This window comes from Monodon monoceros, unplaced genomic scaffold (genome assembly GCF_005190385.1).
Source record: "Monodon monoceros isolate NGI ecotype Baffin Bay Population unplaced genomic scaffold, NGI_Narwhal_1 Super_Scaffold_12, whole genome shotgun sequence".
In the NCBI taxonomy this organism is placed as follows: domain Eukaryota; kingdom Metazoa; phylum Chordata; class Mammalia; order Artiodactyla; family Monodontidae; genus Monodon; species Monodon monoceros.
In genome coordinates this window covers 30976985-31003596 of record NW_021703768.1, presented here as the reverse complement: position 1 = coordinate 31003596, position 26612 = coordinate 30976985, and the positions used below count along the sequence as shown (strand labels likewise).

Genomic DNA, 26612 nt, shown 5'->3' with positions numbered 1-26612 from the left:
GTTCTGGCAATATATTGTTTTAGATGATCTGAAAACTCTCCCACAATAAATACATAGATACAGTGTGTTTCTAGATAAAATATAAAGATATGCATTTAAAGGCTAAGATTTAAAGAAAGTAAGGGAAATTTCCAGGGGTCAGGAAGAAAGAGAAAAAGTCAATGGATTCCATCCCTAGGTATTTACCCAAGAAAAATAAAAACATAGGTCCACTGAAAAACCTGTATATTGAATGTTCATAGCAGCTTTTTCATAATAGCCAAAAACTTGAAACAACCCAAATGCTTATCAACTTGTGGATGGAAGAACAGATTGCAATTTATCTGTACAGTGGAATAATAATTAATAAAGAGTAGCAAACTACTGATAACATGCAACAACATGGATGAATTGAAGAACCATTATGCTGAATGAAAGAACTCAGAAATAAAACTACACACTGTGTGATTCCATTTATGTGATTTTATAAAAAGCAACACTATAGGGACAAGAAACAGATCAATGGTTACATGGGAGTAAGGGGGGAATTGACAACAAAAGGGTATAAGAACTTTTTTGGAGTGATGAAAATGTCAAAATTCATTGAACTGGGGACTTCCCTGGTTGTCCAGTGGTTAAGACTCTGCACTCCTAGTGCAGGGGGCCCAGATTCCACCCCTGGTCAGGGAACTGGATCCCGCATGCCACAACTAAGCCACGTGCTGCAGCTAAGACCTAGTGCAGCCAAATAAATATTTTAAAAAACAAAAAACAAACAAAACTCATCGAACTGTACACTTAAAAAGGATAAATTTTAGTGTATGTAAATTATACCTCAACAAACTGATTTAAAAACAAAAAACTCAGCAGATGGTTAGTGAACTGGAAAATGAATTTGATCTATCTCTGTATATATACACACACAAAAAAATATATATAGAGAGATAAAAATGTATAGATATAAAGAAAAGAGTTGGAAAATATGAAAGAGAAGTTAAACTTTGTATAGAATGTTGTGGAAGACACAACATATGTGTAATAGGAGTTTCAGTAGAGCCACACCAAATTCTGGATAGTGACTACCTCTGGAGAGAGGAAGTGAAATATGATTGGTACCTAAGGAATTTCAGCTGTATTTGCAACATTCTTTTTTAATCTAAATTGAATGTAGGAAACATGTTAATATCAGACAAGGATGAAAAGTCAGTACGTGAGTGTTTTCATATTATATTCTATACCTTAAAGTATGCTTAAAATATTTCCTAATATAAAAGTGCGTAAGTCTCCAATTCTGCCACCTGCATCTCTGCATTTTGCCTTCTGGAACATGTCTCCATATGTACATACACTTATATAATTGAAGCCATACTGTATGACTATTTTGTATATTTCTGGGGGTTTTTTTAGCTTCACAAGTCCTTTTTATTATAAAAGTACTGTGATGGACTATTATGAAAAAGAAAATAATTACTCTCTCACTGCCTTCATGTAATGTTGTATGTTATTTTGGAGTCTTTCTTGACATTTTATTTTTCCCATTAATATTTTTTTCTTTTATTATTATTTTTGAGTCACAACTATATTCCAAGAATTTTTTATTATATAATTGTTATTACAGTGTCTTGTATAATTTTGGAAAAGTCTTTGTGCTCTGATTACCTATAATCTTAAAAGTAAGAGAATCTTTATTAAGTTTCTGTCTAGAAGTTTGGGTGTTTTGCATGTCGACCGATATGTTCATTTTTGGCAATCAGCTTTTTCAGGTATGAAATTTTATCCTACAAAATAACCTGAAAAGTATAATATAAATTTTAACTACTTTACCTAATTTTGTATTTGCTAGATCCCATTGAAGAAGAAGATGCAGATCTGCTATTTGGTTCCGTGCAGGAAGTACTGAAAGCAGCAGTTATGGCTGATGCAGATATTCTTTCAGAGACATTTCAGCTTCTGATAAACTCTGCCAAGGACTTCAGTCAGAGACTGTGGGGCTTAGTGCCGGTCGGCTTGTATCTTCCAGCTCCTCCATTATATTGTCCTCAGCCAGCTATTCTTAGTGAAGTAAGCTTAGTGCTTAATCTTTTAACTAATTTAAAGTTGATTTTGTCCAATTTTTAAAATAATCAACTTGAAAATAATCATCAAGTTGAAAATGCAGGCTCTGAAGCTAACTTCTGGATTCCAGCTTTGCTGTTTATTTATTGTGTAATATTGGGCAGTGTACTAAACTGATGTTTAAGTTTCCTTATCTGTAAAATGAAGATGATGATAGCACCTCTGACAGCATTATTGAGAGTATTAAATGAGATATCCTGTAAAAGCTTTTACTTTAGGGCCTAGGACACATAGTAAGCATTCAATAAATGTTAAAATTATTTCAATAATAAAACAAAATTAAGAGATATTTCTCTGTATCCAGATTTTTAAAAAATAAACATTTGTTTAGGGTAGCAAAAAGAATGTCAGAATTTAGAAGCCATACATTATTTTTTATTTATTTATTTATTTTTGGCTGCATTGGGTCTTCGTTGCTACGTGCGGGCTTTCTCTAGTTGTGGCGAGCGGGGGCTACTCTTCGTTGCGGTGCGTGGGCTTCTTATTGCGGTGGCTTCTCTTGTTGTGGAGCACGGGATCTAGGCATGTGGGCTTCAGTAGTTGTGGCATGTGGGCTCAGTAGTTGCGGCTCGCAGGCTGTAGAGTGCAGGCTCAGTAGTTGTGGCGCATGGGCTTAGTTGCTCTGTGGCATGTGGGATCTTCCAGGACCAGGGCTTGAACTCGTGTCCCCTGCATTGGCAGGTGGATTCTTAACCACTGTGCCACCAGGGAAGTCCCAAGCCATACATTATTTTAGTCTTTTATTCATCTCATTGTCTGTGCCTCTTTTGAAAGACTTAGTTTGATTTTTCTTTGATTTGAAAGGTCATTTTTTTCTCCTATACTTTTCAATTGATAGTTCTGTCTTATAAATAGCAGTACTGTATTCCTCTCAGGAACTTTTCCTCTGCTCTTATTGAAAATCATAACATAGCTGGTTTTAGGATTTAAAGTGTTAATGTAAATTATTTACATTTAAATTGTTTTAATATTCAGTTAGTTGTTTAAATTGATTCTGGTAGTTTCTTTACTACTTTTTCAGAATTAGCAACTTTTTTTCTTTTTCTTTTTTTAGACTTATTTGCTGTATTCTCATTGTTATATTTCAAGTTACGTTTCAGTAGATTAAAATATTTCATTTGTTGAGTTTTCAGGTGTAATATATTACAAATGGAAAGAATAAGTAGTCCATGGTATTTCTCAGTAATTCCTCTTTCCTCTCATATCTGAGTCTTCAGTATGTTGGTTTAGGAATTAGAAATAGCATTTAAGATATTTTTAGATATGCTGTGCTGATATTAGTTTGGTACCAATCCTTAGTAGTACTTCATTTTATTATTTTTTAGTAAAATAATCTCCAATGGTAGGATTTCTCTTAAATGTCCCTCTGTATCAGTTAGAACCCTTTGGGTTGTAAGTAACAGAAACTTGGTAAATATTGGCTGGCATAATTGAGAAATCCAGTTATGTTACCAGAGACTTGGGCTCTTTCTTTTAGTTTGTTTTCTAAGGTGTCAGCTTCAGTTTAAGGCTGGCTCCCTTTGTGGGAGCAGAATGGCTGCCAGTAGCTTCTAAGGATACCTTGTCCATGTCCAAAGGGAGTGGGAATGGGAGAAAGAAAAGTAGTAAAAAAGTATTTCTTTCCCAGCATTCCAAGCAAGAGTACTGAGAGTTACTCTTGTAAGACCGACTGAGGTCACTTCCCTGTCCTCGAATCAAACACCTTGGCTAGGGCTAATACAAAGTACTGCTTGGCAATTGACTAGGGCCTTCCTTGGCAGCTAGGGATATGGGATCAGCTCTCTTTGAATCATTTGACTATGTAGGAGAGGGGCAGATACCCAAATAAAAACTGAATACTCTTAAGAAGTGACAATGGTAGGAGAAGGTTGGGGAAGCAAATGTTTACAGTATTCACATTATCTCATTCTCTGGGAAATTAATCTGTAGCTACTGACTTGAATTGTGTTTATTCAAGAAACATTTGTTGGATCCTACCACATATTGGAGTTTACTCTATGCACTATATGACAAGGCCTTTGTTCCTGGGTGGTTCTCAATAGTGTGGGAAACAGATACATAAATCAGCAAGAATAGATTAGTGAAAGCTATAATGGAAGTCTGAGCAAAGACTCATAGTAGCACAGAATGGGAGGGCTTCACGGAGGAGGTGACATTGAAATATAATGGGATTTTTCCAGGAAGAGGAAGGGAAAAGTCATTCTTTTTGAAAGGAGCTTTCTCTGTAACATTCCACCCATGGAGTCCGGGGTGATGGCTTCAACTGTTGTAGCCGAAGACTTGGGATTAGGGTCGACTTACCTCTTTACGTTGTTTGAGGTGAGAGAAGTGTTTCCTTGACACTAGAAATAGCTATAGTTAATCTCTGAGGCCATGTCTCAAAACTTCCTTCATAAATGCCCAGGAGTATTCTACTTTGAGAAGCACTATCTTTATTTTCACTTTAACATTTTAAGTTTCTGTTTTACTAGCTACTAAAATTGTTGTTATTGTTTCTTTTTAGGAAGATGGTGATGATCTTCTTTTAAAAGCTGAAAAAGATAATCGCCAAAAGGTGTCTGGAATCCTTCAACGTGTTCTCTTGCTTTTCCGGGCAGCTCGGTGTTCTTTTCCTGTAGCACAGTGGTACATCTTGCAGTTGAGATGGGCAAGAAAAGTCATGCAGAAGGTATGGAAATGTCCGAGTCACTTATGTGCTATTGAAATAGGGAAGAACCTTTTGTATTCTATTACAAGTTAATCACTAAAGGTTTATTGCTTCTAACCTTAAATTATACATAACGGCCCATCTTTGGGAACCCTGCTTCCCTGGTAATGAGCATTAAGCTAAAATACCTCTTTTTAGCTAACAGGAAACGTCCTGACCAGGCCCACCTGTGAATGACTGCAGGGAGGAAGAAATTAACACATGCCCTCCAGAGGCTGATGGGAACCAGGAAGTGTTTGACTTTACTCCCTCCCCTTTTAGTATAAAAGGAGCCTGAATTCTAACTCAGGCAAGATGGTTCTTTGTGGCATGAGCCCACCATCTTCTCGGTTTGCTGGCTTTCCGAATAAAGTCGTTATTCCTTGCCCCAAGAACTCATTTCTCGATTATTGGCCTGTGGTGCAGCAAGAAGTATGGGCTTAGACTCAGTAACAGTATGGTAAACGATTTAAATATACTAATATTTATTAATATTTATAATTGTGATATTTTCCCAAGGAGTCCTGCCCTATAAATCCATAAATTTCAGGCTTATTTATAGTACGAAACCTGCTTCTCAAAGTAGAATACTCCTGGACATTTATAAAGGAAGTTTTGAGGCATGGCCTCAAACGCGGGCTTCTCATCGCGGTGGCTTCTCTTGTGGAGCACAGGCTCTAGGTACGCGGGCTTCAGTAGTTGTGGCTCATGGCCTCTAGAGCGCAGGCTCAATAGTTGTGGCGCATGGGCTTAGTTGCTCCGCAGCGTGTGGGATCTTCCCGGACCAGGGATTGAACCTGTGTCCCCTGCATTGGCAGGCGGATTCTTAACCGCTGTGCCACCAGGGAAGCCCCTATGTATAAGTTTTTGTGTAGACACATGTTTTTCATCCATGGGTCAAACTGCACCAATAATTGCAAGGATATAGGTAGCCAAAAGATACAGATGAAATGTAGTGAACTCTGGAATTGCATACACTGCTCAAAGTCTTTTCTCACTGTAGAAGAATGTGTCCTGGTTTTTTTTTAACGTCATGACACAAAAGGGAACTATTTCAGTTATTTAACATCTTTTTATATCTCTCTAATTATATAGCTTGGGTAACATTTTCCAGGGGTCATACTCCATAAATCCATACATTCTAGATTTGTTTCTAATAACCAGCCTAGACAGACTCTGTACATCTGGTAAATACCATTAATTTGTTTGACAAGAAGTCTGTCTTTAGCATGCTTACAAGGGGATTTGACTAGATCATGTCTTTCTGGAAGTGAATAGTAGAGGGAGAAAATAGATTACAAGCCTACTGCTAATCCGTTTCTTCCCAGGTTTATGTCTCTTAGATCCCTTTTCTTTTATTCTTTTTTTTTTTATAAGTTTATTTTTATTTATTTATTTTTGGCTGTGTTTGGTCTTTGTTGCTGTATGCGGGCTTTCTCTAGTTGCGGTGAGCGGGGGCTACTCTTCTTTGCCGTGCACTTCTCATTGCGTTGGCTTGTCTTGTTGTGGAGCACGGGCTCTAGGTGTGTGGACTTCAGTAGTTGTGGCACACGGGCTCAGTAGTTGTGGCTCACGGGCTCTGGAGTGCAGGCTCAGTAGTTGTGGCGCACAGGCTTAGTTGCTCAACAGCATGTGGGATCTTCCCAGACCAGGGCTCAAACTCGTGTTCACTGCATTGTCAGGCAGATTCTTAACCACGGTGCCACCAGGGAAGTCCCGCTTTTCTTTTATTCTATCACAGTTTCCTTTTAACACACAGTAGTTTCCTTTATTTTCTATTCTTGATTTGTTAGAGAGATTAGGTAGTTGGTCCTGAACCATATTTTGGATTTGTCTGTCATTTTTTCATTTAGTGTCATTTAAGTTGTTCCTCTTTCTTTTTATTTTCTATAAGCTGGGAATTAATCTATCCTCATCAAAGTAGACAGATTTGATTAAATTCAGGTTAACATTTTCTTAGAATGGAATCCTTCATAAGTGGTATTGTATACTTCCCCTCTGCAGCATATCATGTTGCACATACGTCTTTTCCTTTCACTTTTCATGATATGAGATGGATCAATGAATTTGGGTCATGTTCCACCTACTATCATGTTCTCCATCAACCCATTAATTTTTTACCTAATTTAGCATTTATTGATGATCCTCGCTAGAGTCATTTTTTTATTAGGAGTTGCCAAATGATGACTTTATAATTCTGTCACTTATAGATTAGTTTTTTAAAGTTTTGTATGTAGATACACCTTTTTCTGTATTAGTTTTTAGGTAATGCACATAGGTAGAGTTAGATACTTAAGTTTATTTTCTTTACTATTCCTTTGGGGAAAGTCAGGGGAAATAGCATTAAATTCTTTTTATACAGAACTTTTTAGGCAAAACTGAGTGACAAGAGAGGTTAATTTGGCTAGAACCTTTTTTTTTTCCTTTGAGATTTAGCCTAGTGAATTTGTTGAGTTAAATTTGTGAGCTAAGTTTCTGAAAGTACAAGTGATTTCAGGGACATTTTCTTACATAGTATGGGAACCATGCTGTGTTTTCCACTCTTTATGGTTTATCTTACCTGCCTTGTTTGTTGCTTTATAGTTTCCTTAAAAATTGACTTATATGACTGGTAATTAACATATTCTTTCTTTACTTTCAGATTCGAATGAAAGGATCCCTTCCTTCATTGAGTCCTTTCCCTCAGTCGTTACTTAATTTCTGTAAAGGAGGTGTAGCATTCTTTCGACCTGGGACAACTGGAGACCACAAGCTTGATGAAGTGTCCATTAAAGCAATAGGTTTGTCCAAAATGAGCTGTTTGCTTATAAATTAGGCCTAAATATTAGTAATGATATATTTTACATTTGATTCGGGGAAGTTTCATGTAACAGTACTGTGCTGATAATGAAAAGACCGTGTGTGTCTGTTGCCACCATGGAAATATATCTGAGGGAATTACCTGGTGGTCCAGTGGTCAAGAATCTGCGCTTCCGCTGCAGGGGGCACAGGTTTGATCCCTAGTTGGGGAACTAAGATCCTGCGTGCCTTGTGGTGCGGCCAGGGAAAAAGAAAAGAAAAAGGAAATATATCTAAGATACATTAGGTGAAAAAAAAGAGATAGTTGCAAAACTGTATATACATAGTATGATTTTATATATCTTTGTGTACCTGTATTACTTTTAATAAAAATATTGTTTTATATTGGAAATTATATTTCTAATATTGAAAATTTTTTAACTTAAATGCCTACTTTTTTTAAAATAAATTTATTTATTTATTTTTGGCTGTGTTGGGTCTTTGTTGCTGTGCTCGGGCCCTCTCTAGCTGTGGTGAACGGGGGCTACCCTTCATTGCAGTGCACGGGCTTCTCATTGTGGTGGCTTCTCTTGTGGAGCACAGGCTTTAGGCACGCGAGGTTCAGCAGTTGTGGCACATGGGCTCAGCAGTTGTGGCTCGTGGACTCTAGAGTGCAGGCTCAGTAGTTGTGGCACATGGGCTTAGTTGCTCCGCGGCATGTGGAATCTTCCCGGATCAGAGCTCGAACCTGTGTCCCCTGCATTGGCAGGCGGATTCTTAACCACTGTGCCACCAGGAAGTCCCTTAAATGCCTATTAATAAGTGATTTTCCAAATAAATTAACAATATGGTATTAAGTAGAGCTATGTGTATTGGCTTTGAAAAATATCTACAATATACTCTAAGTTTAAAACAAGTAAACTACCAATAAATAGAGTAGCTTATTTACTCTATAAAGTGTTTTTAATATTTTCATGCGAGTATGACATGTATGAAATACTCTGGAATAATATGTGTAAAAATTCTGTAAGGATCTCCACAACTTTTATATAAAGTATTGAGTATGAGCATGTTTCTTTTATAATCAACAGTATAAAGACATTTATTTTGGAAAAAAAATAACCAACAGTTGTTATAATATTAATGTATATACTCATACAGTCTTCTTTTATATTTCCATTCCTGATTTAGGTTGCTTCAGAGAACTTTGTGCTTTGTGTTGGATGCTGCACGTCCGTGATAAGTTATCCTATAGTTGCAGGCAATATCAGAAGGCAAGGGAAAATGTGGAGGGAAAAAAGGTATCAATTACACAAGAATAAGAAAAATAAATATTACTTGGGAAATAATTGCTTGATTGAAGAATCTAGTCTATCTGTCTAAAGTGAAAAGGAAATGATATTTTTTAATATCCATTTAGGACCTCGAAGTGAAGTTTGATTCTTGTATGGTTGAGCACTGTCTCAGTGCAGTGGAATGGGCTTGTAGAATGCTACCGTTCTCTCGGTTTTCCAATATTGAAGAACTTATTCAGGATCTAATTTTGAGCCTCATTGGAGAACTGCCACCAATCAGAGAGGTAATGTAAATGTAGGTGAAAATAAACTAAATCAGAATCAGAGACTTTAAAGAATTTTATTTATAATTAAGAATGATGCTCATAAAACCCATTTTAAAATTTTTCTGAAGGTAGCAGAAATTTTTGTGAAAGCGTTTCCCAATCCTGAGGACATAAGGGTTCCTGTAAGAGAAAAATATCACTCTCTTCAACAGAGACTCAGACACTATGTTGTGAAAGGTATTTGTCATTTCTTAGATATCTGATAGATAAATTGCTGAAGATTCTCATTTTGTTTTGAAAGCATTTATTTTCTAGTGCATATGTTTTTATGCATTTCTCTTTGGAGATAGGAGTATGAGAAGTCAGAAGCACTTCCCCATTACGGAAGCACCAATTCTGTTGCTTTGGAACCAGACAAAGCTGACTTCATGTCATGGCTCTGTCAGTTAGTAACTGTGTGACCATAGGCAAGTTGCTCCGTATCTCTGAGCCTCTTTTCCTTATTTGTAAAATGAGTATATTAATACTTCTTTATGAATATGTATTGAAAGAGGATTAAAAAAGGTAAAATATATAAAATGAATATATAATGCTTTGTATAATCAGATATTTTATTGAAAACTAGTGTTCTCCTTTTATGGTTATTTATGCTCCTTATTTTATACTATGCATTCAAGATGACCTTGTGAAAATTTTTTTTTATTGTGGTAAAATATAATATAAAATTTACCATTTTTAAGTGTACAGTTCAATGGCATTAAGCACAGGCATACCTTGGAGATATTTCGGGTTTGGTTCCAGACCACCATAATAAAGTGAATAATGCAGTAATGCAAGTCATATGAATTTTTTGGTTTCCTAGTGCATATAAAAGTTATGTTTGCAGTATACTATAGTCTATTAAGTGTGCTCTAAAAAAAGGCAATGTATATACCTTAATTAAAAAAGTACTTTATTGCTAAAAAATGCTAACCATTATCTGAGTCATAATCATAAGCAAGTCATAATCTTTTTGCAGTAGTAGCATTAAAGATCACTGATCACAGGTCACCAAAACAAATCTCATAATAATGAAAAAGTTTGAAATGCTGTGAGAATTAGCAATATGTGACACAGAGACATGAAGTGAGCAAATGCTGCTGGAAAAATGGCACCAGTAGACTTGCTTGAAGGTTGCCCCAAACCTTCACAGATATTGCAATTTGTAAAAAATGCAATATCTGTGAAGTACAATGAAATGAGGTATTCATAATGTTGTAGAAATTTTTAAAGAATTCAGATTACTCTCTGTTTTAGAACTATAGTTATTTAAGTCTAGTAATATCCTATGATGTACATTATTGCATTAATGTACTTACATTGTATTTATATTTTTTCAGACTTTTTTGAAATCTCTAAAATGTCATGTTTATGTATTAATGATATTTAAAAATTTTTATGCAGGCAGTTTTGAAAAGCCTCCCTTTCTATTGTTTTCTGTTACTTGAAGTCAGAAAGGTGTTTTTGTTTCTTTGGCTAAAATTATACTTATTTTCTCTTGTGTGCCACTCTATGGGAGTGAGAAGAATGTTAGTGATTCTTTCTCTAATTATCAGATTTTGAACCAGTTAAATTGCTTCTAAATTTTTTGTTTTCCAGGGCATACTTTTTTATGGAGTCACTTTTATTGTTCTTTAATGGACCTTTTCTAGCTTCTCCTGTTCTACCTTAAAAATATGGACCGTACCTTTCTAACAGATATTGAAAAAAAAGCATGATCTGTAAGATTGTAGAACTAAGCCTTAGCCATCAGTTAGATTTCATGTTCCCAGGGGGGACCAGAATTGGGTCCCCTTATGTCTTGAGTTGAAACATTTTAATGAACTTTAAGGCCTTTTGTTCTTTTCTTTCTAGGTCCCCAAACTCAGGAAATGATGTCTGTTATCATGCATTCTATCCATAAAGTGAGGGTGAAAGCTCTGAAACGTGTGCAGAGAAATATAGGTTCTTTTGAGATGAATATATGGGAACCAACTGAAGAAGAAAAACCAGCTGAGGTTCTAGGTTTTGACAAGTTTTCCTTGGGAACTAGTTTGAGCAGGAGCACACTCACAGAACCAGGGAATTCTGTGGTCCACAGTGATGCAGATACAGCTGATACTTTCTCAGAAGCTTTGTTGGCTGGAGAAAAAAGTAGGATACATTTCTCTCAAAGGTACAATTGAGATCTCGTAATAGAAAGCATTCACTTCCTTTGGGATCAAAGTACTTTCAGTATTTTCATGCAACTGATTTTTATTTCCAGCAACCTCACTGATTGTATTATTACCACCCTCCATACCCACAAGAATGTTAGGAGTGTAAGATGAGACTGTTGAAAATCCATTTAAAATATTAGTGAGATACAAAATAATTTTGCCACCTGAAGGTATAAAATAAAATGAGTAGATGAAATTCTAGAGTTCACTGGACGACTTTTAGTTCTTTCAGCAATCTTGGACTTAAATAGTTCAGGATTATTTGGTTAGCTGTATTTTTTTTAGAGTTTACAGGGAAGGAATTTGCAAATTCATCTTTTTTTTTCTTTTTGCACATTCATCTTTAAAGCTTGTCTGTAAATTGTTGAGAAATTCTTGCTTATCAGTTAAACCTCTGTTACTTTGATTTAAGCAGATTTTTTTCTTTATAATTCAGTATCTACAATGCAGTTCATCCTTCTCATGACTGAAAGACTATATAATCAACCATAATCTTGCTTAAGTGAAATAATATCATCTACTTCAGACATCTGCTTAAACTGTATCTGGTAGTATCATAAATGATGTGCTTGTTTCACCAAACAAATTCAGTGTTAGCACAGGAATACCTTGGAGACTGCTTATTTTGTATTCTTAATAGGAAGAGACATGGCGGCTTCAGCCCAGGTGCCTAACTGGAAGCTTTCTTTTATTGAGGGAACTAGGGATCTGTGTTCTGCCCTAAGAACCATGTTGAAAGGAAACAGATTTAAAAGTAATTATGGCTGGTAGTTAGGTGCCTGCCCAACAGGTTAATAGCAGCAGAAAGTGTTTAGAAAAATACCCAACTTTTGTGTGGTAAAGAATCCTGAGGGCAGTCCTGCTTCTTGCATGTCATACAGGGAAGCTGAAAGGGGTAGATGCAAGAGAGAAACAGAAAACTGTAAACTGTGATGTGTATTGGTGGCTTGTGATTTTTTATTGACTTTGTATAGTATTTCTAAATTCTGACCTGTTAGAGGACCTTTTTTTTTCCCCCAGAAAAAGTCATGTTTTTTTTAATAGTGAAATTTCTGTGAACACATTTTAATCTTTTTTAACATAAAATTTCCCTTTTGATATTCATCTGTTATATTTTTTGGACTCAGAATGTTCAGCTCGAGTGGATACTTAGAGATCTTTGCCCCTTATTTGAAAGATAGGTTATCAAGGCATCAAAAAACAAGAGGTATGCCTTAACCAGCGGAGAGAATTTTTATTGTCAATGCTAAGATCATTTTTAGTGATTAAATGATCTTAATTTTGTCTTTTTAAATTTTATTTTGCTATAGAAATGCCCCAAATCACATGGAATTAACATTGAGTGGTGAGCCCAATGGAAAAAAGAAAATATGTAATCAGAAGGAAAACCCTAAAAGAAAAGAAGATCATGAAAAGTTGTCACAAAATGCACTTCCTGTAATAGGTGTTTGGGAATTTGAACGTGACGATGATGAATATATTAAATTCCTTGAACTCTTCTTGAGTTATGTTCTTGAAAGAGACCTACTTGGTTCCAAGGATGCTGGCATTCCATTTCTAACTAGCTTTTCTGGACATCTTAGAGAACATGAACTTAATTCTTTACTTTTTGATGTACATACAACATTAAAACGACGTCAGGGCAAAACCAAAAGCCAGAATGTATTTAGAGCTGGCTCTTGCTTTGTTGTTGCTCCTGAGTCGTATGAGTATGAAAAATCAGAAAACGAGACACTTTCAGCTTCTGTACTGGTTAATCAAGGGATCAGGCCTTTTTTAGAGAACCCTTTGAATGAAGTCAGTAAAAATGAAGGGAAGAGTGGGTTGTTTGGTTTAAAACAGAAGTCATTTTACAGAATACAAGATGACAACGCAGAGAAAACTTTAATACAGAGATGGTCAAACCATAGTTTTTGCACTCCCAAGTCTGTTGAAACTAGAAGATGTATTTTCAAAGCAATTCAACGCAATGATATTAACCCTCGAGAAGATCTTCCTCTAGCACTAAATAACACATTTGGCAGTATAAGAAGGCTGTTGGAATGGATGATAAGATGGTCTGATAGAAGACTGCTCTGTGATTTTGGTCTCACTGCGTCATCCTATGAGTACAGTCCCGTCATTCGTGTAAAGACCTCTACAGCTGCCATTCTTACATCATTGTGGCTTTTGAAACAACCCTATTTTGCTACATATAAGGCAAAAAATGCCATTATTAAGGTAAATACTTGAATTGTTAATTACATACAAATGAGAATTCTCATTTTAGATTAAAGCTATATTTATATTTCCTTATATAATAATCACTAAGTAACAAAGCTAATGACAATGCTGATTATAACCTGTATCACCTAATTTTTTAAAGTGGTTCCTTTAATTCTTAAAAATGATAAATTAGGGTTAAAGTGCTTTCAGAGAGGCTGTGAGGTTTTGAGGTTTCATGTGTGTTTATAAAAAGGAAAAAGTTCTCTGGTGGTCTAGTGGTTAGGACCACTAACCGTGGCCCGTTAGGACCACTAACCGCTCACTGCCGTGGCCCGGGTTCAATCCCTGGTTGGGAAACTGATATATCCTGCAAGCTGCGTGGCGTGGCCAAAATAAAAAAAAATGAGGAAGAAAAAGGAGATAATTTTAAGTGATATTACAAGTGGTATTACATTTCTGTTATTTCTTTTTAAAGTTTTAGGGTTTCGTTCAGATGAGGAAGAACTAGGCAGCTGTCCAGTTTTTATTACTGATATCTCATTGTACGTATTAGGGGATCATCTTTTCTTATACTATCTGGCAGATGAGGTTGGAGGACCAAACCTAGAAAGGCAGATGGATATCAGTAGAGAAATTAATGCTTATGGGCTATTCTTTCTTTTTTTTTTTTTGCGGTACGCGGGCCTCTCACTGTTGTGGCCTCTCCCGTTGCGGAGCACAGGCTCCGGACGCACAGGCTCAGTGGCCATGGCTCACGGGCCCAGCCGCTCCGCGGCATGTGGGATCCTCCCGGACCGGGGCACAAACCCGTGTCCCCTTCATCAGCAGACTCTCAACCACTGCACCACCAGGGAAGCCCGGGCTATTCTTTCTTTTCTCTACCCAGTGGCAAGTAAAAGGCTGCTCTTTTAACCTAGCTGTTTGCAAGGCAAGTATTTTTTTCATAAATATCTTTTGATTGAGTACTTGCTGTTGTACTCCAGAAAAAGATGGAGGTGAATTTCTTGGAAAACAAATTTCTATATGGTAAAGTAGTTGGGACATGGACTTTTTTTTTAATATTTGGAGAATTCTAATAGTACCTAAATTTGTTCTTTTTTTTTTTTCAGTTTTATTGAGGTATAATTCAAATTTGCTTTTGTTTCCTTTGCTCTTGGTGTCAAATCTAAAAAACCATCATCAAGGAGCTTTAATTGCCTGTCTTTTCTTCTAGGAGCTTTATAGTTTCAGGTCTTACTTTCAAGTCTTTAATCCATTTTGAGTTAATTTTTGTGTTGGCTTCTATGTTGGCTGCATAAATATTAATTGATGTTATATATTCTTGATGAATTGGCCCCTTTATCATTATATAATGAGCTTCTTTGTTGTTATAGTCTTTGGCTTAAAGTTCGTTTTGTCTAAATATAGCTACCCCTGTTTTCCTTTGGTTTCTGCTTGCATGGAATACTTTTCCATCTCTTCACTTTCAGTATGCGTGTGTCTTTAAAGCTGAAGCGAGTCTCTTGTAGGCAGTTTACAGTTGGGTCTTTTTTTTAATCCGTTCAACTACTCCATGTCTTCTGATTGGAGAATTTAGTCCATTTACCTTTAAATCAATTATAGATGTGTATGGATATGTATGGGCTTAATACTGCCATTTTGTTAATTGTTTTCTGGTTGTTTTGTATTTCCTTTGTTCTTCCTCTCTTGCTGTTTTTTGTTTGTTTTTGGCCATGCCGCATGGCTTACAGGATCTCAGTTTCTTTCCCAACCAAAGATTGAACCCAGGCCACAGCAGTGACAATGCAAATCCTAACCACTAGGCCACCAGGGAACTCCCTCTTCCTCTTTTGCTCTATTCTTTGAGATTTGAATATTTTCTGTAGAGGTATGCTTGGATTCCTTTTAAAAAATCTTTTGTGGGTTTTTTGTTTGCTTGTTTACTATAGGCTTTTGCTTTGTGGTTACCATGAGGCTTATACTGAAACAAGTTATATTTTTAATAGTCTGTTTTAAGCTGATAACTTCGAATGCATACAAAAGCTCTGCATATTTATTACACTACCCCTCTCCCTGCATTTTATATTTTTGATGTAACAATTTATATCTTTTTACATTGTGTATCCATTAATAAATTATTGTAGTTATAGTTATCTTTAATACTTTTGTGATTTATTCTTCATAGTAGAGTTATGAGTGTTTAACCCACCACCATTACAACACTAGAATATTCTGAATTTAACTATATATTTACCTTTACCAATGAGTTTTATACTTTCGTATGTTTTTCTGCTACTAATTAGCATCTATTTGTTTCAGCTTGAAGAACTCTTTTTAACTTTTCTTGTAAGGCTGGTTTAGTGGTCATGAACTCCTTCAGCTTTTGCTTGTCTGGAAAACTATCTTTCCTTCAATTCTGAAGGACAACTTTGCTGGGTAGAGTATTCTTGGTTGGCAGTTTTTTTCTTTCAGCACTTTTAATATATCATGCCATTCCCTTCTGGACTACAGAATTTCTGCTGAAAAATCTACTGATAACATTATAGGGGTTCCTCTGTATGTAACAAATTGTTTTTCTTTTGCTGCTTTTAAGATTCTCTCCTTGTTTTTAACTCTTGTCTCTTGGTGTAGGTCTCTTTGGATTTATGTTATTTTTGAACTCTCTGGGCTTTCTGGATCTGATGTCTGTTTATTTCCCCAGGTTTGAGTAGTTTTCAGCCATTATTTCTTTGAATAAGCTTTTTGCCCCTTTCTTTCTGGAACCTCTGTAATGCATATATTGGTCTCTTAAGTTATCTGCACTCTTTTATTCTTCTTCCTTCTTGCTTCTTTGATTCCACTGCCCTATTTTTGAGTTCTCTGGTCCTTTTTTCTGCTGGATTTAGTCTGTTACTGAATCCCTTCAGTGACTTTTTCAGTTCAGCTATTGTGTTCTTCAGTTCTAATTTACGTTTTGTACTTTTTTTGTATTTTCTGTCTCTTCCTTGAAAGTGTCACTTTGTTCATGCATTGTTGGCCTCATCTCAGTGCCTGTTATTTTAGATCTCTATCAGGTAAATCACTTATCTCTTTCATTAAGATCTGTTTCTGGAGATTTATCTTATTCATTTGTTTGGAACATATTCCTCTGTTTCTTTATTTTCTTTGAGTCTCTTTGTTGGTTTCTGAGCATTAGATAAAATAGCCACATCGCCCAGTCTGAACAGAGTGGTCTTATGTAGGAGATGAACCTCATCAGTTAGCCTGGCTTGAGCTTTTGGTTGTCTCTGAAACCTTTGTGATTATCTAAGCCTCCTTTGTTCTTCGTGATTCCTAGTAATTGAGGTTATGCGAAGACCTGTCAGTGTCCCAGAGGGGTAGATCACATTTAGCACCAGATGCAGGCTGATTGGAAGCCAGACCCTCAGACAGCATGTGGCAAAGTATGTAGTTAAGCCCTTCTTAGGGAGTAACCGGGAGATGGGTATTTTTGCCTGCTCCCTGTGGTCTGGGCCCATGTGTATAGCCATCCTGCACCCATTAAGAACTGCTTCTTTGTTTGCTACAGTCCTGTAGGACTTGTGAATACAAGCCGTACTGGCTATCAGAGGCAGGTGGTCCAGGGACCTCCCCCTCAGTCAGCAGCTGCAAAAACTGGGGCAACATATGCGCGTACTGGCTCCTTCTAGGGAGATACTGGTGACTTGGAGCAGGCTAGATAGAGAAGATAGAGGAGGTGTCCTTTGGCTTCCCTGGTGTCTGGGGAGGGCTGGAGCCAGGCACGGGATCCCCAGGCAGCAGCTTACAAAGTATGCAGATGGACTTATTCCAGGGGAAGACTGGGAGATGGCTGTTTTTGCCTGCCCCTCTGTGCTAAGCCCTGTGGGGATAGCTGCAGTGGAGTGCTCACACACTTGTTAATAACTGCATCTTTGTTTGCTATAGTCTTGTGGGTTTCATGGATACAAGATTCTTTGGCTCTGAGAGCTAGGTGTTTTGGGGGCCTGATTCTCAAGTAGGAGTCTTAAAAGTCTGGGCACTAAATGTAGGGTCGAAACCCTTTGCTTTTTAGAAGCTGGAAGTTAGAAGTTCCCTCCTGCTTGTAGGGCGCTGTTCCAGGGTTGGGGTTTATGGTCAGATTGTGTTTCAGCCTTAACTGCCTGTTTCAACATGTGTTTTCTTATTCCCCTGATGTATAGGAGTCACTCAGTGAGTTTCTGGATTTCTTTCAGTGGTAATTTTCTGTGTGTAGTTGTACATTCAGTGTGTCTGTGAGAGGAGGAGAATTCAGGAGCCTCCTGTGTTGCCATCTTGGTCAACACCCCTCCACACTTTTTAATTCTTCATTTGTTCTATTTTGAATTGCCTTCATTTTAAACTAGTTTATTCTGGGTTGAAGAAATTTTGTTGTTTTATGTTTTCTTTTTGTGTTTTTTTTTTTTCCTTTTTTTGAGATCAGTTTCTGTTATTGTAAGGTAGTCTAGAAGATACTGGGATATTTGTTGTCATGGAAATTTTTAAGTGTTTCTAGGTGATACATACCTAAATTTCTAAGTAAAACAAAAGAGGTACATCCCTTGTATTTTTAGCTGCATATATTTTTGCCCACTATGTCATTTTGAAATAATTACTAAATGTCTTTATAACTGTAAAGAGAGTGAAATGAAAGCAACTTTACATTTTTATTGCTATTGTTCTGTGGCCTGAAAACGCTGGTGATATACCTTTCAAGTTTGTAAGGCTGATTTCTTTTGAATACTCTTTAGGTAGTCAAGCTTATTTTTTCTAGGTGGAATAAAGATAGTCATTGCTTCAGCATCAAATATTGAGTATTAGAAATGCAGTAAACACTTGGTAAATGAATAAGAGACTTAATCAGGAGAAGTTCTGTAGAAAGTATTAATAATCTAAAAATATAATGAAAAGTAAGGGATTCAGTAATGAATATTAAGTACTATAAATGGTTTGTTTTAGGTGCTAGAGAATAATTACCCTGAGCCTCAGAATGGACCCAATATAGAGAGTGATTATAAAACAGATGCTGGTTGTTCTGTTGCAGTATCCACTCAAGGTGGGAGTGAGGAAAGAAATGATCAGAATGAATCTTGTCAAAGTATCTTGAAGTAAGTTGCTGATTATACCTTCCTTTTCAAGTACCTCGTTTGATGGTGTTTGGGCTTAAAGGAGAATTGAACCCTTGAAGGTTAAAGAAATGAGCATTTCTTTGAACTAGAGAAGTAGTAAGCAAGTGCTTTCTGAAGTACTTTAACAATTCATTACAAATTTTGTTTCTTTACGTGTTGGTCTAGCTTATATCTTGTAAGAGAGGAGCTAATTCATCCCAAGAGATCCCTTTATTATGTTCATTGATTTCCTGTGTCAGAGGAAGTTGAACTAATCATCTCATCCATTTTTACATATTAAGTAATACTACAAGTAATGTATCTTTGAATACTAAAGCTGAAGCCTTGGTAGCAGGAAGATTCCTTTGTGAGAATGGCAAATTTAGAAAAGTCGAAATTATTCTGATCCTTTGAATAAATGAAAACGGGACATTCAATTACTTATTGAACAACCTTTTGTTAAGCTTCTGGTATTTGCCATACATGGTTAAAAAACAAACTTTATAAATACGAAAGCTTAGTTTGTTCTTTCTCAATAAACTGAATCAATTGAAAGCAAGCTCTTTGTTCCCAAGAATGAGTTATAATTTTAGCTGCTTAATTTTTGTCAGTAGAATGCCAACTGAAGTAAAAAATCCCGAAATAAAAGGAACCGATGATGAAATTATTTCTGTCACTGATGATACTGAAAAAGTATTTGTAGATATTGAGGAGGATCTTTTAGAAGTAGAAACTTTTGCACAGGAGGAAATGGATATATACCCATCAGACTATGAAGGTCAGTTCATTTAGCTAATCTTTTTGTTTGACCTTACTAATTTGATATTGTTGAATGATTATCTGAGATAACTTAGTCTTACATCTAAATTGGCATGTTTATAATAGCCTAAAGCCAAGTATTTAAAGAGTAGTTAATATTTATGAAACGTTAAGCATATTAACTTATAACCTGAATATACAATTTAGAGGCCTTTTGCCTTGCTGTGTAATTATTATGGGTCTCCTCATTGCTGTGAACCAATTCTATGAACCTTTCCTTGGCAGTCTTCTTTAAAACAGAAACTCTCAGAGCTTTATATGGAGTTATACACACTGATATGAGGCCTCTCAAGGCTCACCTGTGATTCACTTGATGAAGAGGGGTTGTCTCTAGGTGTTTAAAGATATTTTTGTAAGGAGGATAGAAAATGTTTCTGCTATTATATTTGTTTCCTATAATATTTCTGAACATTCTAAAAAGAAAATTGATTATTTTTCAAAAGGTCAGTTTTCTCTTCCTTCTTGTTTCCATGTAGAGGATGCCAAAGAATCTGTTGGAATTGTTAAAAGTCCCAGTATTGCGTCTTACATGCAGATGCAGACCTTACCACAGCATTTAGAAGAAGTAAGTCTATAAGTAGTGGATAAAGTTACTTAAATTATGCTATGGTAACACTATAGTGTTTTATTCAATATATCCAACCAAGGCTATTCTCTCTTAAAAGTGTACTGTGGATTGTAGAGTGTAGCCATGCAGCATTTTTCTTCCACTGAAATTCTATAATTAGTTAGATGTCTAATAATTTCAGGCAATGAAATGTTAATTTCATAAACTGCTATAGTAAGTTAATTTAATCAAGAGTGATGCAAGTGTTCCATATTCAGAATGTATAATTCAGCAGTAGTGTGCAGTTTTTACACATACATGCACTTTTATGTATTATTTCTTTTCTCAAAACCCTATACTCTGGATTTCCAGGTAGAACACAGACATCTTTAATTATTGAAACAATTCCTTTAAGAAGGATGGTTTTTTTTTTTTTCCTGATATTCTAGTTGTTTTCACAGCGTACAGTTGGCCCTTGAACAACATGGCAGTTAGGGGCTTTGACCCCCATGCAGTCAAAAATCCTCATCCATTCATCCCTTAGTATTCACGGAGGATTGGTTCCAGGACCTGGCGCGGATTCAACCAACCCCAGATGGTGTAGTGTATTTACTGAAAAAATCTGCATATAAGTGCACCCCCTTAGTTCAGACCAGTGTTGTTCAAAGGTCAGTTGTACTTACTTATGTAGTGATGTGTGTGTAATTTAATTTACAAATACATTGTAAATGATTTCTAGTGACATCATTTGTCTTTGTAGTTTAATATGCTCAGTGGCTCAGGGTGATGGGCCAAAGGCATCACAGTATAAAGGTCTAGTCAGAGCAGGACTGGGAGTACATTTTAATGTTTGGTTTCACACTTGCTTTTAGACTGTTTTTATTCCAGGCGAATGGCTAACGTGAAACTCAAGATACCTAAGACAGTAATACCTGTTTGTTTCACCTATTTTCTTTTTGGGTACTATTAATTTTAACAGCATTCCACAGGAGAGGTTCAGTGTCCAAGGGAAGAACTGTTAGAGACATGTATGGAGGAAAAATCAACTGAACAGAAAGGGTAAGGGGGAAAAAGTATGGAAAGCTTTCAAAGCTCATCTGGGATTCACTTGATGAAGAGGGTTTTTTGTTTTCCTCATCATTGACAATATATATTTTATGGTGATACTGTGTTCCTAGTGAAATTGTAACCTCAATTTAATAGTAATGGTAGTGATGATTTTTAGTAAATTCTATACTTCTAAATCTTGGTAGAGTGAAATAAATAATGATGTCTAAAATGCTTTTTGTTCTCCTGTCACTATCAACCTTAAAGTAAAATATAGCTATGAATATACCAGAGTTATTCAGCTGCTAATTAGGGTACTCCCTTTCCATACTAATTCCACTTTTCATGGGTCAGGTAAAGAATCATTATGAGTCATATATGTATAATCTTTCAGTGTTATGGTATGATTACTGCACACTGTCCATAGGGCTTTGATGGACACATACTCTGCTTGCTAGCTTATTATTATTATTTTTTGTGTGTGTGGTACGCAGGCCTCTCACTGCTGTGGCCTCTCCTGTTGCGGAGCACAGGCTCCGGACGCGCAGGCTCAGCGGCCATGGCTCACGGGCCCAGCCGCTCTGCGGCATGTGGGATCTTCCCGGACTGGGGCACAAACCCGTGTCCCCTGCATCGTCAGGCGGACTCTCAACCACTGTGCCACCAGGGAAGCCCGCTAGCTTATTATTGCTTCAAGGATAGCTGCAGGCAGTTTTCATTTGTTGCAGTTTGGGCATGATTTCTTAATTTTTAGAATTTTTGATGTTTTAGAATTTTAGAATTACCTCAGATAAGAGAGGCAACATAATTAGATTTTCTTTCTCTTCTTTTTTGTTGGGGTCTTCTGTGGATAATTAACAAAAAAATATGTTTAATGTCCTGTGCCTTTACAAGTAATATAGATATTTCTATTAATAAAAAACTAGTCATTACAGTTTCAGATGTGATAATGGTCTCTGTAGTGTTCCTGAGCAAAGTGTCTGCTTCTTCCTAGGTAAAATTTGAGGTCCCAGCTAACTTCATTTCCGCTCATTTTAGATTATATTATTTCTGTTGCCAAGCATTTAATAGTGTTCAAGTCGTATATTAAAGCCATCCAGACATACTCTTTGCTTTTGTTTGAATCTGTTACTATTGCTATAGAGACAGATGTAAATAGATTGTAATTATGAGCTAAGCATTACAGAAGATTAGAGGATGTTTAGACTCTTAGATTGTGGAGCATTAGATCACCTGGACCTTAGGTAATGCGAAGAATATCTTGCTTCCTAATTGATTATTAATCTTTAATTATAGTATGATCGAAGGCTTTATAGATCCAGAACACATCACTCCTCGTTCATTTGGTGTAGATACAAGTTCAGAAGTTTCTAGGTGAGAATTTTTGCATACTGTACCATATTGATATAATTACAAATAGATAAGAGAATGAAATGATGCCTACTGTACCATTTTGAAATAATTACTAACATCTTGACCAAAAACTAAGAGAGTAAAAGATTTTCCTCTAACAGTTGTGTTTTAAAGACATGCAGGAACTATTTTAGAACAAGTCTTTTCTGGAAAAAAGAAGTAGTGGATATATTATTGAAAGATGTAGTTCTTGCTCATTTTCAGCCTCTAGCAGATCTCTAATAGCATATGAAATGCTTCTAATTCTCTCATAGAAAAGAGTCATCCAGTTGCCTTCTGTATTTATTTTACAGAAGTTGAACAGTGTGTTTAGTGTTTACAAATCGTGTTGAAATAGGAGAATGATATAGCACAAATTTGCTTTAAAAAAATTCTCCAGTAGTAGAATTTATCTCCTTGTTATTTGTTGAAAGCAAAGGCCAATAAAGTTGTCTTAAAATAGGCAAGTCAGTTGTAACGCCTGTTTTTTATGGATTTCCCAAATATAGTTTTGTTATTAAGGTTGTGAGATGCTTGATAAAAGGCAAATGTTGTTGCTGAAAGGGAATGAATGTAAATCCAAATAAATATAAACACAGTTTAATGTGTTATTTTCTTTATAGAGACAGTGATCAGTTTATTTCGACATGATAGTACCTGTTCCCTAATTTAGGTTATAAAATTGATTTGCTTGTACAACATTGAGTCCCTTCTATGTTTTAAGGAATCATCCCCAAACAATCATTTTATAAAACAAAACTTACTTTGATTTTTAACTTTTATTTCTAAGTAAGCATTTTTGTTAGGGTTTAATTATTAATATCAACTCTCTGTTTGGAAATGAAATGTTCACAATACTGTTATTTCACATTTAATGAAGAATGACAGGAGTTTGCTCTATCCATGTTAGAATTAAACATTTTTTTAACCCATACTTTCCACAATTTTCTTAAATCCATTCTGGGTCATTAAATTTAGTCCAAGAAATATATTCCTAAGCCAAATTACATACTCTGTACACCTAATCAGAATGATTGCACAGGTCTCAAACTCAGCTGCCTGTAGGGACCAGGCAAGTAAAATGAACGTGAGAACTGTCCTGGGTTGTAACACCATAGGGAGGGGACCATGGCTGACTAGACATTACATGTCCCTTAATTACAGCATTTGGATGAATAACTGTGCTGATGACAAATGTGTCTGGGGGCTGAGGGATAAAGTGAGATCGGCTTTAGAGCTTAAATTTCCTGAAAACCTCCAGAAAGCTTTTAAAGTAGAATTAAAAAGTAGGATCAAAATACTCAGCTCATAGACATCTAATTTGTTTCTTTCTTGATTAATGTGTGTTTTTTATTTATATGCTTCCACATAGTGCACGGATCTCTGCATGTAAAGATAAATCTTCCTCAGCTCCACCTTTGGTATCAAATAGAGTCACTGTTGCTTCACAAACACCTGGGCCAACAGCTCAGCCAGCCCAGAGAAACGAACCCAGGGCTCAGTTATCACATTATTCCGATTCTGTTAGGGAAATGCTCCAAGATGAAATGTTTAAATTAGTTCAGGTAAGCACATCTTCATATAAACAAGTAAGTCTACACATGATATATATGTAAGGTTTTAAAATATGAACAAACTTCCAGAGACGGACGAGTTAAAGTTAAATTGCAGGGCTTTTCTGCTTTGGGCACTCTTGCTTTGTTATTCAGAAGTCCTAACTCTAGGGATTAGAGTCTAGGCTGAGTTCCCTACTTCCCATGGCGACTTTTTTTTACTGAGCTCTTGGGGATGCAGAGCTGCTCACAAAAGTGAGGTGGGGGATAATCAAACCAGACCAGCGGCCCCTGCTCAAAGGTGCGCAAAGTTTATTTTCTAACACAGCCTGTCACATCACATTTATCATCTCCAAACCAAATGTTGGCTTGGTTTGAAATTGTCAGCTGCATTTTAAGGTATTGTTCACTTTGCCTTCCATCATCTTTTTCTCACCTGGTTATCCTTTCCTCTGTCTACTAACAATTTTTAAATATTTCCCTTTTCTGTTTTATTCCTTAAACATTAATTTCCCTCAGATCTTATCTTCTCTTCATGTGTTCTACATTCACTTTCATATCCTTTTTGTTTTTAATCATACAATTTTCTTTTTTATTTATTTATTTTATTTTGCGCTGCATTGGGTCTTAGTTGCTGTGCGTGGGTTTTCTCTCATTGTGGCGAGCAGGGGCTACTCTTCGTTGTAGTGCATGGGCTTCTCATTGCAGTGGCTTCTCTTGTTGCGGAGCATGGGCTCTAGGCACACGGGCTTCAGTAGCTGTGGCACGCGGGCTTCAGTAGCTGTGGCACGCGGGCTCAGTGGTTGTGGCTGGTGGGCTCTAGAGCGCAGGCTCAGTGGTTGTGGCTCACGGGCTTAGTTGCTCTGCAGCATGTGGCATCTTCATGGACCAGGGTGTGAACCCATGTCCCCTGCACTGGCAGGCAGATTCTTAACCACTGCGCCACCCTGGAAGCCCTCATATCCTTTTATGTGATGCAGTATACCATTTTTTTTTTTTTTTTTTTTTTTTTGCGTTACACGGGCCTCTCACTGTTGTGGGCTCCCCATTGCGGAGCACAGGCTCCTGACGCGCAGGCTCAGCGGCTATGGCTCACGGGCCCAGCCGCACCACGGCACGTGGGATCTTCCCGGACCGGGGCACGAACCCGTGTCCCCTGCATCGGCAGGCGGACTCTCAACCACTGCGCCACCAGGGAAGCCCCAGTATACCATTTTTATATGGATAATTCTGGGCACTAATTTTGTGAGTTTTTCAAATATGTGTACAGATTTTTATAAATGCGACTCTTTTGTAATTAACTCATGTACAGCCTCATCCTGTATAGTGTAACAGTGAATGCGCCTGTGTGGTGCCTGGGCCCACAGCCAGGCTTGTGTGGCGTTCCCATGACTTCGTGACTGATTGGTGTCTTCCCATGTGGACTGTGGCCTGGCCAGAGACCGTCACACATCCCACGGTGGGGCAGCCAGGACTGTTCCCATCCTCCTAGCATGCCCATACCCCTCCTCATGCCCTGCCCACACCCCTCCTCCAGTAGAGACCTATGCCCTCCGTGACAGCTCCCCATGTGCTGTTGCTGGGATGTTTATACTAAAAAAAAAATCTTTGAACTATGGGTCCTGATGGAAATACTTTTTCAGCATGTCCCACTGTGCCATGGAACTTTTTGAAACTGATTTTATTCTTATTCTTCTGAGTCTCTTCTTTCCCTTTTCTATTTACTAGCATGACCTATTTTACCTGCTTAAAGTTTTAGAAGCATTTGTCAAACTTGTTTTTTGGATTACCTAGGGACTTTGCTGGTCACTGCCCTGTATATTTAACAAATTCTCCAGATAATTCTGGAGAAGATTAAGAATCACTGTCTTAGAGAGTCATCTTTACCTTCTTTCACTATGCATATCCAGTGTTTTACTATGCCCTCTTGACTCTTTTGCCCACATTGTATGTCAGTACAGTTACTTGCTATTTCTACAGCGGTAGCCAACCTTAGGTTCTTAGAACTTCATACTTCCATTGTCTCATATATGCATTTCTGAGACATTTTTCCCCAAATATTGTTTTAATACTCTTATTTTCCTGCTTTAAAATCTTCAGTAAGTTTCAGGCACAAATTTGTATACTATATGATATCAGTCATGTTTTAAAAATACAAAGAATGGAACTTCCCTGGTGGCGCAGTGGTTAGGAATCTGCCTGCCAACGCAGGGGACATGGGTTCCAGCCCTGATCTGGGAAGATCCCGCATGCTGCAGAGCAACTAAGCCCATGCGCCACAACTACTGAGCCTGTGCTCTAGAGCCCGTGAGCCACAACTGCTGAGCCCACGTGCCACAACTACTGAAGCCCATGTGCCTAGAGCCCATGCTCCGCAACAAGAGAAGACACCACAGTGAGAAGCATGCGCAGCGCAATGAGGAGTAGCCCCCACTCACTGCAACTAGAGAAAGCCCACAACAACGGAGACCCAAAGCAGCCAAAAATAAATAATAAAAAAATAAAAATACGAAGAATGAAAGGATATACACTAAAAAATGTCAATACTAGTTATCTTTGGGAATAAGATTATGAATCATTTTTATTTTCTTTTTTATCCTTTTTTTTTCTGT

At 37.0% G+C, this 26612-nt stretch overlaps 1 protein-coding gene across 12 annotated transcripts in view; it reads left to right on the top strand.

Annotated features, from left to right (window-relative positions):
- The window catches only part of CPLANE1 (ciliogenesis and planar polarity effector 1), a 127263-nt gene that overhangs the window by 30216 nt on the left and 70435 nt on the right, over window positions 1–26612 (top strand). For 10 of the 12 annotated variants that reach the window (XR_003792726.1, XR_003792727.1, XR_003792725.1 and 7 more), the window contains exons 19-32: window positions 1823–2040; window positions 4598–4762; window positions 7422–7560; window positions 8750–8859; window positions 8979–9137; window positions 9248–9356; window positions 11013–11313; window positions 12667–13576; window positions 18494–18642; window positions 19254–19420; window positions 19938–20026; window positions 20988–21067; window positions 22352–22429; window positions 23820–24012. Coding sequence is in view for 9 of the 12 variants with exons in the window: in XM_029217388.1 (XP_029073221.1) it covers window positions 1823–2040; window positions 4598–4762; window positions 7422–7560; window positions 8750–8859; window positions 8979–9137; window positions 9248–9356; window positions 11013–11313; window positions 12667–13576; window positions 18494–18642; window positions 19254–19420; window positions 19938–20026; window positions 20988–21067; window positions 22352–22429; window positions 23820–24012 (2867 nt within the window). In the remaining 3 variants the exon portion in view is untranslated. The remainder of the gene's footprint in view (window positions 1–1822; window positions 2041–4597; window positions 4763–7421; window positions 7561–8749; window positions 8860–8978; window positions 9138–9247; window positions 9357–11012; window positions 11314–12666; window positions 13577–18493; window positions 18643–19253; window positions 19421–19937; window positions 20027–20987; window positions 21068–22351; window positions 22430–23819; window positions 24013–26612) is intronic. The other 2 variants (XM_029217382.1, XM_029217386.1) reach the window with 2 other exon arrangements.